Source organism: Nicotiana tabacum, chromosome 7 (genome assembly GCF_000715075.1).
Source record: "Nicotiana tabacum cultivar K326 chromosome 7, ASM71507v2, whole genome shotgun sequence".
Taxonomy (NCBI): Eukaryota; Viridiplantae; Streptophyta; class Magnoliopsida; order Solanales; family Solanaceae; genus Nicotiana; species Nicotiana tabacum.
In genome coordinates, this window is record NC_134086.1 from 125,677,607 (window position 1) to 125,693,047 (window position 15,441).

Here is a 15,441-nt window from a genome sequence, read left to right on the forward strand (position 1 = left end):
TTGCAACGGTTCTAACCGTTGCAACTGACATGTTATGGCAACGGTTATAAATCCGTTGCAAGACAAGCATTGCGATAGGTCTAATTTCTAGTAGTGTTGCCACCCCAGTTCTTCAGGATGCTCTGGTTCGCCTAGTGGGCCTTATGGAGAGCGTCACCTGGGCAGGCTTGCTTCTTGTAGCACCGGTCGTCTCTCAGGCTAGAGGAGGAGCCCAGACTCCTGCTACTCGCACTCTAGAGCAGGAAACTCCCTAGTTCCAGACTCCAGCTGTTCAGCCAGTTGGAGTAGTTCAGCTGGGTGTGGTATATCAGACCGGTAATGGAGCAGCTATGTCTGTCGATGCTTTGTGGAGTTTGGATAGGTTCACCAAGCTCTTCACTACTACTTTCAGCAGTGGATCTTCTAAGGATCCCCGGGATTATCTAGATAGCTGTCACAAGGTTCTCAGGAACATGGGGATAGTTGAGACCAATGGGGTCGATTTTGCTACTTTTCACTTGTCTGGATCCGCCAAGACTTGGTGGAGGGATTATTGTTTGGCTAGACCAGCCGGATTGCCAGCTTTGACTTGGGAGCAGTTTACTCAGCTATTTCTGGAGAAGCTTCTCCCCATCACTCAGAAAGAGGCCTATCGAATGTAGTTTGAACGTCTCCAGCAGGGTTCTATGACTGTTAACCAGTATGAGACCAGATTCATCGACTTGGCTCATCATGCTCTTATCATACTTCCCACCGATAGAGAGGGTGAGGAGGTTCATTGATGGACTTATTTAGCCGATTCGTCTTTAGATGGCTATGGAGACAGGAGTGAGATTTCCTTCCAGGAGGCAGCCAATGTGGCCAAGAGAGTGGAGATGGTTCTGTCATAGGAAGGTGGTCATGGGTCGGACAATAGGCCCCGTCATTCAGGCAGATTTAGTGGTACCTCGTCTAGAGGTAGGGATTCGTATGGTAGGGGCCATCCTCCTAGGCCTTTTCAGTCAACACTCTAGGTTTCTCACGGTGCTTCAGGTGGCCGTGGTCCTCGGATGCAATATTTTGATTAGTAGTCTTACAGTGCACCACCTACTCCTATAAGTGCACCGCCGCTTCAGATTATTCGGGGTGGTCATTCAGGTCGTCAGGGTCAGCAGTCTCAGTAGCTGAGGGCTTGTTACACTTGTGGTGATATGGGTCATATTGCTAGGTTTTTCCTCGAGCACCGAGTAGCTCTCAACATCAGGGTTCCCGTGCCATGGTTCAGGCACCAGGTATTCCATAGCCCGCCCAGCCAGCTAGAGGTGGAGGTAGAGGTTCTGAGGTGGAGGTAGAGTTATTAGAGGTGGAGCTCAGGCCGCTAGAGGTGGAGGCCAACCAACAGCAGGTCGTCCCAGAGATTAGTTAAGGGTGGTGGGCCCCAGCCCTGATGTTATGCTCTTCTAGCTAGGCCCGAGGCTGAGGCTTCCAATGCAATTATCACAGGTATAGTTCTGGTTTGTGATAGAGATGCTTCAGTGTTATTTGATCTAGGGTCTACATACTCGTATGTGTCATCTTATTTTGCACTATATCTGGTCATGCCTAGTGATTCTTTGAGTGCCCCTGTTTATGTGTCTACACCGGTGGGTGATTCTATTGTGGTAGATTGAGTCCATCGTTCATGTATAGTTGTGATTGGATGTCTTGAGACTCATGTATATTTTCTTCTTCTAGATATGGTTGATTTTGATGTCATATTGGGGATGGACTGGTTATCACCTTACCATGCTATCTTGGACTGTCATGCCAATATTGTGACCTTAGCCTTGCCGAGTTTACCTCGTTTAGAGTAGAGAGGTACTGGAGGTCATTCTACCTGCAATGTTATCTCGTATGTGAAGGCTCGGCGTATGGTCGAGAAGGGCTGTTTGGCCTATTTGGCCTATGTTCGTGATTCTAGTGCTGAGGTTCCATCTATTGATTCTGTGCCCGTTGTTCGTGAGTTTCCTAAGGTATTCCCTTCAGACCTGTTGGGTATGCCACTCGACAGAGATATTGACTTTTGCATTGATTTGGCTCCGGGCACTCAGCCCATTTCTATCCCGCCGTATCGTATGGCCCCGCCTGAGTTGAAAGGGTTGAAGGAGTAGTTGCAAGACTTGCTTGAGAAGGGTTTCATTAGGCCGAGTGTTTCGCCTTGGGGTGCACCGGTGTTGTTTGTTAAGAAGAAGGACGGATCGATGAGAATGTGTATTGATTACCGGCAATTGAACAAGGTTACAATCAAGAATAAGTATCCATTACCGAGGATTGATCATTTGTTTGATCAGCTTCAGGGTGCCAAGGTATTTTCAAAGATTGACTTGAGATCTGGCTACCATCAGTTGAGGATTAGGGCATTTGATGCCCCTAAGACAGCTTTCCGCACTCGGTAAAGGCATTATGAGTTCTTGTTGATGTCATTCGGGTTGACAAATGCCCTAGCAGCTTTTATGGATTTGATGAACCGAGTTTTCAGGCCTTATTTGGATTCAATCGTGATAGTCTTCATTGATGATATTTTGATCTATTACCGCAGCTAGGAGGAGCACGAGCAACATCTTAGAGTGGTTCTTCAAACCTTGAAGGATAGTCAGTTATATGCTAAGTTCTCAAAGTGTGAGTTCTGGTTGAGTTCAGTTGCATTCCTAGGTTATGTTGTATCAGCAGAGGGTATTCAGGTTGATACGAAGAAGATTGAGGTATTCAAGAACTAGCCTAGACCAGCATCAGCTACAGAGATTCGGAATTTCTTAGGGTTGGTAGGCTACTATCGTCGGTCCGTGGAGGGGTTTTTATCTATTGCAAATGGTCGGATGAGTGTGAGTCGAGCTTTCAGAAGCTCAAGACAACTTTGACTACGACACCGGTGTTGGTTTTGCCTACAGGTTCAGGGCCTTATACAGTTTATTATGATGTGTCTCGTATTGGGCTTGGTGCAGTATTGGTGCAGGATGGCAAGGTCATTGGCTATGCTTCGCGGCAATTGAAGATTCATCAGAAGAACTATATGGTTCATGACTTGGAGTTGGCAGCCATTGTTCACGCGTTGAAGATTTGGAGGCATTATCTTTATAGCGTGGCATGTGAGATGTTCATGGATCACAAGAGTCTTTAGTATTTGTTCAAGCAAAAGGAGTTGAATTTGAGGCAGAGGAGGTGGTTGGAGTTGTTGAAAGATTATGATATCACTATCTTATATCATCCGGGAAAGGCCAATGTGGTGGCCGATGCTTTGAGTAGGAAGTCAGCCAGTATGGGCAGTCTTGCTTGTATTCCGGTCGGTAAGAGGCCGCTTTCTTTGGATGTTCAAGCTTTGGCCAACCAGTTTATGAGGTTGGATTTTTCTGAGCCCAGTCGTGTGTTAGCTTGCACGGTCGCTCGTTTTTGTTTATTGGAGCATATTCATGATCAGCAGTATAATGATCCTCATTTGTGTCTCCTTAAAGACTCGGTGCAGCACGAAAGTGCCAAGCAGGTTACCTTAGGTGATGATGGAGTTTTGAGATTGCAGGGTCGGTTTGTGTGCCTAATGTAGATGGACTCCGAGAGTTGATTTTAGAGGAGGCCCATAGCTCCTGGTACTCTATTAATTCGGGCACCGCGAAAATGTATCAAGATTTGCGGAAGAATTATTGGTGGCGGAGAATGAAGAAGGATATCATTGCATATGTGGCTCGGTGTTTGAATTGTCAGCAAGTTAAGTACGACCATCAGAGGCCCGATAGTTTATTTCAGCAGATTGAAATTCCTGAGTGGAAGTGGGAACGTATCACTATGGACTTCTTTGTTGGACTCCCACGGACTCAGAGGAAGTTCGATGCAGTATGGGTTATTATTGATAGGCTGACCAAGTCAGCGCATTTCATTCCTGTGGCAGTCCTCCTATTCTTCCGAGAGGCTAGCTGAGATCTATATCCGGAAGATTGTTTGCCTTCATGGTGTGCCCGTGTCTATCATTTCAGACCGAGGTATGCAGTTTACGTCATATTTGTGGAGAGCAATTTAGCGAGAGTTGGGAACACGGGTTGAGTTAAGCACAACGTTTTATCCCTAGATGGACGGGCAGTCTGAGCGGACTATTCAGATTTTTGGAGGATATGCTCCGAGCTTGTGTCATTGACTTTGGAGGCTCGTGGGATCAGTTTTTGCCTTTAGCAGAGTTTTCCTACAACAACAGCTACCAGTCGAGTATTCAGATGGCTCCGTATGAGGCTTTGTATGGTAGGTGATGTCGGCCTCCGGTTGGATGGTTTGCGCCGGGAGAGGCTCGGTTGTTTGGTACAGATCTGGTTCAGGATGCCTTGGACAAAGTCATGATAATTCTGGATAGGCTTCATACAGCTCAGTCCAGGAAGAAGAGTTATGTCGACCGCAAGGTTTATGATCTGTCATTCATGGTCGGTGAACGAGTATTGCTTCGAGTGTCACCTATGAAGGGCGTGATGAGGTTTGGGAAGAAAGGCAAGCTTAGCCCTAGGTTCATTGGTCCGTTTGAAATTCTTGATTGAGTGGGAGATGTGGCTTATAGACTTGCATTGCCGCCGAGCTTGTTAGCCGTGCATCTAGTGATTTATGTGTCCATGCTTCGGAAATATCATGGCGATCCATCCCACGTGTTAGATTTCAGCACTGTCTAGTTGGAAAAGGACTTGTCTTATGAGGAGGAGCCGATAGCTATTCTAGACCGACAGGTTTGTTAGTTGAGATCGAAGAGTTTTCCTTCTGTTCGTGTTCAGTAGATAGGTCAGCCTCCTAAGGCATCGACCTGGGAGTCCGAGTCCGATATACGGAGCCATTATCCCCATCTTTTCCCCGACTCAGGTACTTCTTTCTTCTGTTCGTTCGATGACGAATGGTTGTTTTAGAGGTGGAGAATGTGATGAACTTAAAATTCTACATTTTTAGGCCTTAAAACCTCTTTTAGCATCACCTTGATTTGTGTGCGCAGTCCGGGCGCATAGCTGGAAAGCCTATATGTGAAAATCTGTGAAAAATGATAAATTAATTTGACTTCGGTTAACGTTTTGGGTAAACGGACCCGAACCCGTAATTTGACTGTCCCAGAGGGTCCGTAGGAAAACATGGTACTTGGGCGTATGCCCGGAATCGAATTTCGAGGTCCCAAGCCCGAGAAATAAATTTTTGAAGAAAATTGTTTTATGAAATTATTTATGAGGTTTGGAAATGAATTTTGATTAAAACTTGATAGTATCGGGCCCGTATTTGGGTTCTGGCGCCCGATACAGGTCTTATATGTGATTTAAGATAATTTTGTGAAGTTTGATAAGGAACGGACTTGAAACGACGTGAATCAGATCATTTTTGAGAAAATTGGAAATTTGAAGTTCTTGAGAAAATTTCATGATTTCGATGCTAAATTCATAGTTGTTGATGTTAGTTTAGTGATTTGAATGCATGAGCGAGTCCGTATGATATTTTTAGGTTGGTGTGCATGTTTGGTTTGGAGCCCCGAGAGCTCGGGTGAGTTTTGGATAGGCCACAGGGTGCATTTTGGACTTAGAAAAGCTGCAGATTTTCAGATGTGCATAGCAAGCCTGCAGATGCGAAGCCTGGCTCGCAAATGCGATATCACAAATGTGAGTGTCTTGTCGCAATTGCGAAGGAAGCCCAGTCCAGCTCCACCTCGCAAATGCGAGTGTCCCTTCGCACATGCGATGTCTTCTGGTAATGCCCGAGGCCGCAAATGCGACATATGTGTCGCAAATGCGACATTCGGTTCGCAAATGCGAAAGTCCAACATTTCTGAAGGGTTCGCAAATGCGAGCCCTATTTCACATTTTCCAACATAGCAGAGGTCGGGGTTCGTAATTGCGAACCCCTGTTCGCAATTCCCACATCTGCGATCTGCAACTTTTATACTTAGATGAATTTTTTGACCCATTTTCACATCTTTTCAAAACACAAACTCCCTATGGCGATTTTTCAAGAACAACTCTTTTTGCAAATCGATTGTAAGTTAATTTTTACTCATTTCCTTCAATCGTTAACATCTTTTAACATGATTTCAACTCAAAATCAATGATTTTCATGGGGGAAATTGGGTGTTTTGGGTAGAACCAAGGTTTTTCAAAAATTGGGGATTTGGACCTCGATATGAGGTCCGATTTCAAAATAAATTATATATTTGGGTTTGTGAGGGAATGGGTAATCGGGTTTTGGTTCGGACCTCGGGTTTTGACCATGTGGACTCTGGGGCAATTTTTGACTTTTTGGGTAAAACTTTGGAAAACTCATTTGCATGCATTGGGGTTGATTCATTTAGCGTTTATTGATGTAATTAAGTAACTTGTGACTAGATATGAGCGATTTGGCGGTGGAATCAAGGGGTAAAGCTTTAATTGAAACGTGAATTGTGTTCATGACATCGAGGTAAGTGTTTGGTCTAACCTTACCTTGAGGGATTAGGAGTCGAGTCCTATTTGATATGTGGTAATTCTTGAGTACGACGTATAGGCATGGTGATGAGTATCTATACGTTGGTGTCTAGCATGCCCGTGAGTCTTTATATTGTGATTATCATGACTTCGTTGTATCTTTCATGCCTTGGTGATGGTTTCTATTGGTTGTGTAAAGTTTGTGGAAGGAATTGTGACCTATGAACATTGAGGAGCATTGGCTCGAGTTGTAAAGTGAATTGTGAAAGCATAAGTGATAATTGAACCTTTGGAGCATTGGCTCGAGTGGTGATGTGAATTGTGAAGTAAAAGTGAGAAAGAGAAGAGATCATTATGTTGCCCCCTTGCAAGGTATTGTTGCTTTATTTGTCATCTCCCTTGCCGGGACTTGTCGTTGAATTATTGCTCTCTTGCCAGGATTATTATTCCAAATTTCATTTATTTTCTTTGCCCTATAGTTTGTGATTGTTGTCTGGGTGAGGAAGAGAGTTAAAGCACGAAGGGTGATGCTGTGTATTTTTTTTGTGAGGAAAGAGTGTAAAGCACGAAGGGTAATGTCGTGTATGATTTGTGAGGAAAGAGTGTAAAGCACGAAGGGTGATGCCGTGCCGCACGACATACCATTACATGCCGACTATATTGATTATTTGGTGAGGAAAGAGAGTAAAAGCATGAAGGGTGATGTCGTGCACATTTTTTATTTTATGATTGCTTTGGTGAGGACGAGAGTAAAAGCACGAAGGGTGATGTCGTGCATTTATTGATTTCTGGTTCTTTCGTTGATATCCGAGATATATTGCTCCTTTCATTTACCTGTTGTCTTTCTATTTGGAATTGATATCTCCCCCGCAGCATGTTCCCCCTCCCATACTTGACTGTTATTTCCGTATTTCCTTTCCATTGTATATATTTGAATTGCATAGGTTTATTTGGTAGTCTGGTCCTAGCCTCGTCACTACTTCGCCGAGGTTAGGCTAGACACTTACCAGCACATGGGGTCAGTTGTGTTGATACTACACTCTTACACTATGTGCAAATCCCGGAGCAGCTCTTGGACCGTAGTTTGGAGGCTACCTTCAGTCCACGTGGAGATCCAAGGTAGACCTGCAGGCGTCCGCAGGCCCTGGCGTCTCCCTCTATCCCTTATTCCGTGTTTCATTTTCATTAATTCAGAAATAGTGTATTGATATTTTCTTCAGACTTTGTATGTAGTAAATCTTAGACTGCCTATGACATTGTGACACCAGGTTTTTAGTGATTAAGGGCTAAGTTGTTGTAATAGATATAGATTTCAGATGTTTCATTGTTTTCTTCTGCTTAATTTAAATTTCCGCTGTTTATACGTTATCACTTTATGTTTGTTAAATAGAAAGAAATGGATAATGAAGTAATTAGTTAAAAGTTTGGCTTGCCTAGCTCACATTAGTAGGTGCCATCATGACTCCCGAGGGTAGAAAATCCGGGTCGTGAGACAAACTAAAGTGCTCTCTTTTGCTCACGTCTTTTTGAAAGAAGAGTGAAGTTTCATAGCAAGAAGAAGGAGAGCCATAATGTGGTCGACCCAATAAATTTTTCACGTAATTTCATATGGAAGTGTAAATACTTCCTCTATCTCAATTTCAATTTGGAGAGAAAAGGGGAGAGAGGAGAGAAAAAAGGAAATGGATATATCTAAACCCCTTGATTGAAGGCACTAATAATGGATTAGGAGCCTTTTAAGGTGGAATGTATATAATTTGTAAGTAATCCTTGTTTAAGTCGGGTAATATATACAAAATTAGAAAATTTTTGGTAAATAAGTTTCAAATATTGTATAGGAATAAAAAAATCTCATAAGAATATTGTATGTCATGTCTTCTTCTTCTTCTTCTTCTTCTTCTTCGAGTTTCAATATGAAATTCAGCTAAAATCAAGTCTAATCTTCATCAAACACCCTCAAAATTGAGATATAAACTCCAAACAATATTCTCAATTATTGCAACACCCAATCCAAATAAATAATATTTTTTGAAAACCCTCGAATTCAAAGATTCAAAGCTTTTTAATGGCTGTCAATGGCGGAGAGTCAAACACCTTCAAAATTTATTGATTGACAATTTCAATTTGAACACCAATTGTGCAACATGAAAAGAAATTGCTAAGTTGAAACTCTATAGTAAAACGTGCAACATGAAAGGAAATTGCTAAGTTAAAACTCTATAGTAAAACGATTGAAATCCATTGATGAATAGCATTAAAAATATAAACAACATGAAAGGATAAAAAATAGAGGGCATCAGAGGAAAAAAAATTGGGAGACGAACAGAGAATGAGAGATTGAGAGATAGAGAGATAGATAGAAAGAGAGAGAGAGAGAGAGAGAGAGAGAGAGAGAGATAGAGAGAGAGAGAGAGCAGGAGCGAGAGAGAATAAGGATGGAAAATTATTGATTCCTTATTCAATTCCTAATATAAAGGGATACTCATTTAATTCATAATGTGTATGTAATTGGTAAATTGTATATGCCTATGTAATTAAATTAAAACTTGAGTAGGGAGGGTAATAAAATTTCAAATAGTGTATAAGAAGGTAAAAATCCCTATGAGATTTGGCATGGCATGACAACTAGGTCCAACAATTGTCATAAAAAAGCTAACGTTTTAGGATTTGGCATATGGTAGCCTAAAGTTATTCTCTCTCTTCTAATAGTTCAACCACAATCCTAAAAATAAGCCCCATCAAAATTATTTTCCTTAAAAATAACAAAAATTATTTAAAACCCTCTCTCTCTCTTCTCTCATACAACCATCATCCTAGAAATTAGGTTCCACTTTCTTGAATATATATATATATATAACATAATAATGTATATATCAAAAAGTATATCAAAATATTAATTTCCTTCTTTGTATAGCATATTTTAGATTGAAAACTCAAGTTTCAGGACGACTCTATATGTGTATCCCCATTGTATCCCGTGTATAACATTATAATGTGTATATCAAAAAATATATTAAAATTTTATTTTCTTTCTTTGTATAACACATTTCAGATTGAAAACTCAATTTCAAGATGACTCTACATGTATATCCCCTATTATATCCTATGTGTATCTCTATGTACATCAGTGATATCTCATGTACATCATGTGTATCTATGTATATCCACGAAAATTTGTGTTATATATACGATATACAATTTGATATACACGAGCGTCCATAAAAATTATGTTATATACACGATATACAAAGTGATATACATAGACGTCCTTAAAAAGCTGTGTGTGATATACACTGATGTACACGATATACAACGTGATATACACATGTCGCAGTTGGATTTTTAGGTCTGATTTTTTACTTGAAACTAGTCTAAATCACTTCTAATCTTACTCAAATTTTGTATATTACCTCGTTTAGGTATTTTCAACTAATTTCAATCACACCCACTCATTCAATCCAACAAAAAAAAAGGGAGAAGAAAAATAAAGTTGAAATATATTTTTTTCTCTCTTAGTTTTTGCTTCTGATTTTTTCTGATGTGATATCAATCTTACCTTTTCATCCCACTGATTTTTTTGAATAATTTGCAATTTTTTTGTTAAACTATGAGAGTGAAAGAGAAGAGACAAGGAGAGAAAAGGGGAGGGAAGCATTGAACAAGAAGAGAAGTGAGCGGCGAAGAGGGGGTGGGGAGGGAAGCAAACGGTTTGGGGCCAATTGTCTGAAAGAGAATATATAAGAGAATAGTTTTTTTTAGGATTTGACTATATAATGCCAATTGTTTGGGACTGTCTTTGCCAAACCTAATATAAGGCTGAAAAATTGCAAATTCTTGTTATGTGTTGTCATCTGGTGCCATTTTATCAATAAATAAATATTAGAAAAACTACCGGCTATGTCCATTTATAAGTAGCTCATTACAAATATTGCACAATTTATAAAATATTACTAATATTAGCCAAATATTACTAATATTAATCAATTAGCTATTTGTAGCAAAAAAATTCAAATATTTTGCTTTCTTTTGAGTGAGTGTTATTAGAATAGATTGGGTACATCTTAAGGAGCTTGAATCTCAGTTTTGGGATGATTTGGTGAAGTTTTGATGTGGTTTGAATTGAAAATTCGAAGTAAAAACTGAACATGAAAAAAATGATATGTGTATCACACTGTGTATAATTTATGTATCATATATGTATTATATTTGTATCAATTGTGTATCACATGTATATCCATGTATACCGGTGTGTGAGATACATACATGATACATGTGTCGCAGATGAATTTTTTGAACTCGATTTAATTATGAATTTTTATACAAAATCAGTCTAAATCACCTCCAAATTCCTCAAAATTTGTATATTGACTTATCTATCTATTTTCAATGAATTTCAACTATACCCATTGAAAATGTTCCTTTTTTGCTTAGATTTTTGGAATATTGCATATTGTTTTTGTATTTCATTACCTTATTTGCTACCTCATCCATAAAATTTCCTTTCCGTCTTGCATCTAATGTTGCTAATCACGCTTAAAAATATAGAATGTGATTTTTGCATGTGATTCTTTGAGAGAAAGAACCTTATTTATTTGATTTTTCAATTCTATATATGCTTGGCTAGTTTTAGTAAGTCTATGACTAATGACTAGAGGTTGATAAGTTGAGATTTATTTGGGACATTTGCGTAAGTTTCCCTAAATATTACTAGTAGATCATATGGCCCAAAATTATAGGAGTTAATTATCCACAAATCAATACATAAATTGTGGCCCAAAGTATTCACACCGAAAGGAACAGCAAAAATACATTGCATTGATTTAATGTTCTATTCTCGAAGGGATTGGTAAACACATACATGCATTGATTTAATGTTCTATTCTGCAATGCACTCTGCTACATCAAATGACATGGTAATGGCCGTTGAGGTAATAGATAATGAAATTTGCCAAAATGATTAAAAACTTTTGATCATTAACAGTAAATCATATCTTGCTTTGGGCATTTGCGAAGCTCTGGTTTGGATTGACATTTGTCTTTTTTGAGAATTGCAATTCCAAGCCAATCTTGGTCAACTGGTTCTTCTCTTTTAATACCTTCTCCTCCTTAATATGTACTGTGTTACGCTCCATCTCTTTTTTCTTCCCCCACAAAAAGCCATAGAGTCCGATAACAGTCAATATTGACCCCACAACTCTGTTCAAAGTGGAAAAAAAATAAGAAGACTAATCCATTATAATATTTCATTAATCTAAGGAAAAACAGACAAAAAAAATTCCAATTTTTTTGTTTGAATTTTGACTTACGTTCCAACGTATAACTTCTCGCCAAGCAGTGTCCAACTGAGAAAAGCAGAAATGACTAATAGCAAGGGGAGGAATACAGAGACATATAGAGGTCCTTTTCTTTTAATGCACCACGTCATCAAATAGAATGCTAGTGCCGAGCTAATAATTCCCTAAGATAAACAGAAAATAAAAGATTTATATATAAGTAATAAAAGAAAAATATGTGACATCACAAATTAATATTATGCGACTCAATAAAATTTTCACTCATTAATTATCGACGCTAGACTTTCAAGAATACGAAAAGTAAAATTAACAAGAATTATGTACTTACATTATAAAGAACTGAAATAGCTCTAATGGGGTTCAAAGACCAAGCAGTTTTGTCACGATTAACACAAACTGCAACAATTACACACTCCAAGCTAGCCATGAAACACATCAAAGTTGTACTTGAGTATGGAGCTGCATACCTCTCATTCACTCTCGGCTTAAGTACACCAACAACAACAACAAAAATTAAGAAGAAAACAAAACTTTATTAGGAGAAAGATTGAAATGCCAAAAATATATATTACGTACTTGTATGATTAACCATAAAGAGTAAACGATAGTGCTGATTATGACTAGAAAAGGTCCCAAGAAGAAGTTGCCATGAGTATTAGCTTCAATATTTTTGCTTGTTTGTTCTGAATATTTCCAGTGAATCCTCAATTGACCAATCACCACTTTCCCATGATATAATGATAACAAAATAGCTCCACAAATGCACAGTATTGTTCCCAACACTTTGGCTTGTCCTGCTTTAGTTCTCAGTCCTACTTTTTCAAGCCTATTAATAAGATAAAACCTTCTAAATTAGACATTTTCTTTAAAAAAATATTCATTTTAAGTGAGTGTAGACTTACCCGGAAAGAACGGCAAGAAGGAATGTAATTGCTGGGACTAAGTTAGCAAGGGCCGTTGTAATAGTTGCTGTGGAATTCTTTAATCCGATAAGATATGTCATTTGCATTGCAGTTACCCTGCAAGTATATATTGCAAACGAAATTATACTAGCACTTATTGAAATATTTCCTTTATGTAATTTGAATCAAAGATTTAACCATGTAAAACAAGGAATAATAGGGCGGAAAGTGATTTCTTACCCGAAAATAGAACACAAGAAAATTAGGAAAACTGTAGACGGTGTCAATTTGGGTCTTGTTTTCCTGTGGTTGGACACAAAAATTTCAGTCTAGCAATGAATATTATTTTTTTTTTTTTGGGGGGGGGGGGGGGGGGAATAAAGTAATATTATTGGGCACAGGTTTGATAATATAATCCAGTGTAGACATGCTTTTATTGGTAAAATATTAAAAATTAAAACTGCTAGAGACGTGACTCGACGCCACCATAAAACAGTCTTTAATTTTAAAAAGAACAGAAAAAGGGAGCATTACTCGAAAAGCTTCTTAAATATACTGCACTAATTTCATGTTATTGGGAACCGTATGAAAAGAATAAAATCCCTTTAATAAAAGTTTCTTGTCACCAAATCCCTTTGCTTTGATACATATACTACTGTATATGAATAGAATACTCTATTGTTTGTGTGATTCAATTTTATGTTTCATCGTAAATATTATTTAAGATATATGATTTTCTAGGACACATCGTAATTAAATATAAAATATTTTTGTAGGATTATTTTGTTCTATTTAATTATAAGAGATCATTTTTTACTTTTATTTTGTGAACGTCGAATATATTTATATTTATTTGATGTCAAATTGAAAAGAAAAGTTGATACAAGCTATATTTTTGTACTTCTTGCATGTGGTTGCGTGTGCGCGGCTGTATGCATGTGCTGAAATCTGACTATTGTCTCAAAAAAGATTAGAAGTCTGAGAATTTTCTTATTTAAATTTGGTGTGAATTTAAATGTAGAAATTTCAGAATAAAATCTCCTTTATTACATTTAGAAACTACATAACAAGTGTTACAAACTGTAACTAGCTAATATATGTGCGCGGATATTACTTTCAACCCTTATAGCTTATCAATTCTTAGAGTAAAACATTGGATTCATCTTAATCTATATTTTGAGATTGTAAATAGCATGTTGCAATTTTTTCCCATTTCAAGACCCAAAAAAATACATTAAAAATAATTCAGCAAAGTAATTATTCTGTTGAACATTGGAAGCAGAATATAGCAGATAGGCAGATAATATGGAGAGAGATGAAAATGTTAACGAAACACCGATCGATAAACGTACAGTTTTAGACAGAAGACTAGATTTCAAATTACATAGCTAGAATGAAATAGCTATGTGTCGTCAAGAAGTCAACCTTGTGTATACTTATCTTATAATGCAGTAAGAAAAGGTAAAACTGTATTCTGAGTTCTTGAGTGCGTAACATAAATGGAAAGACCATAAATAACAGAGGAACTACTTACAATATATCGTGAAGAAATATTTTACGAGAACTAAAAGAAGGAACTGCAGAAATCAGGATATATAAATTAGAAACATATATTTGCATAGGGTTTGAGTAAGATTACCTCTCGAAGAAGTAAGCAAAGGGTGCAATAGAAATGGTGGCAAAAATCTGGCGATAAGACAAGTGAACAAAAGGGTCCATTCCTTCATCCATAACAAGCTTTGATATGATAGCTGTGCCAGCACCACCTAATTGCACCATCACCATCAGAAAGAATGGCAATGAATCTTTCCCCATTTTTTCCAATCAACAATATTTCCTCAAACAAGAAAAAGGAAATTTAATTTGTACGAAACTAAAGTTACATTACTATATATGTTGTATATATACTTCGTTTAAATAGAGAAGAAAGGGTTTAGGGGTGTGAAAGGTGACTGTGTATATAGTGATGACCAGCTATAAGGGTGAGTTTTTACAGACACAAATAATTAGGGAAGAACTATATAGAAAGACGTGCAACGAGAAGGATGGGAGCTTTGTTATTAGATGAATAAACAGTATTCGAACAAGAAAGGCATGTATGCACTCATTAATGAATATTCAATCAATAAATATAAAGACTTATTTGAATACTTTCTGAATAGTTTTGCTAATTACCTACTACATGATATTTATATTCGTAAGTTTTAGCTGGCTTTCATTAGTTGATTACATTTTTAGAAAGTTAAACTTAAACAGTTGTACTTGTGGGTATATGGGTCCGGCAATAATTCAGGCCATATTTGGACAAACGAGAGTAGTAAAAATGGCGTGTAGTAGCCACTAATTAAGGGTGTCTTTAATTTTTATCCACTAATTATAATCTCAGCAAAAATAGCCACTACTAATAGAAAAAAGACAATTTTATCCTTTCTTCCTCTCTTTCACATTGCATTTTCATCTGGAATACCCAAGGTGATTTCACGGTCGGCCTCCTCCATGCTTGGTCAATAACATCGGGTCTATTAGTAGCCCCAATTACTAGGACATAACCAGGTCCATCACGAGATCCTTCTGATTTTGCTTCACTATTTCTTTTACCAATACGTACAGTAGTTCCTTTTGCATCATCAAAATTTTCAAGTTCTGAATTTTTGAGCAGATGTCTCAATTACGTACAGTAATTTCTTTCTTCTTACCTTGTTTTTGTTTCTTTTGAGTTCAAAGATTAAAAGTTAAGGACATGAGTCTTTAAGTTTGACATGCAGGTTTAAAAGTTAAGGACATGCAGTCCTTAAATTTGGCATGCAGGTTCAAAAGATAAGGACACACAGTCCTTAACTTATAGTTTCA

The 15,441-nt window shown here is 38.1% G+C and overlaps 1 protein-coding gene across 1 annotated transcript; it reads right to left on the bottom strand.

The window, feature by feature from the left end:
• Window positions 1-11,192: 11,192 nt before the first annotated feature.
• On the bottom strand, window positions 11,193-14,577 carry LOC107814492 (WAT1-related protein At1g09380-like). Its single transcript, XM_016639925.2, has 7 exons — window positions 14,231-14,577; window positions 12,832-12,894; window positions 12,592-12,708; window positions 12,266-12,515; window positions 12,018-12,173; window positions 11,702-11,853; window positions 11,193-11,591 (listed from the first exon to the last, which is right to left on the bottom strand). The coding sequence occupies exons 1-7, from the start codon at window positions 14,404-14,406 to the stop codon at window positions 11,381-11,383; spliced, it is 1,125 nt and encodes a 374-aa protein (XP_016495411.1). The 5' UTR covers window positions 14,407-14,577; the 3' UTR covers window positions 11,193-11,380.
• Window positions 14,578-15,441: the final 864 nt, after the last annotated feature.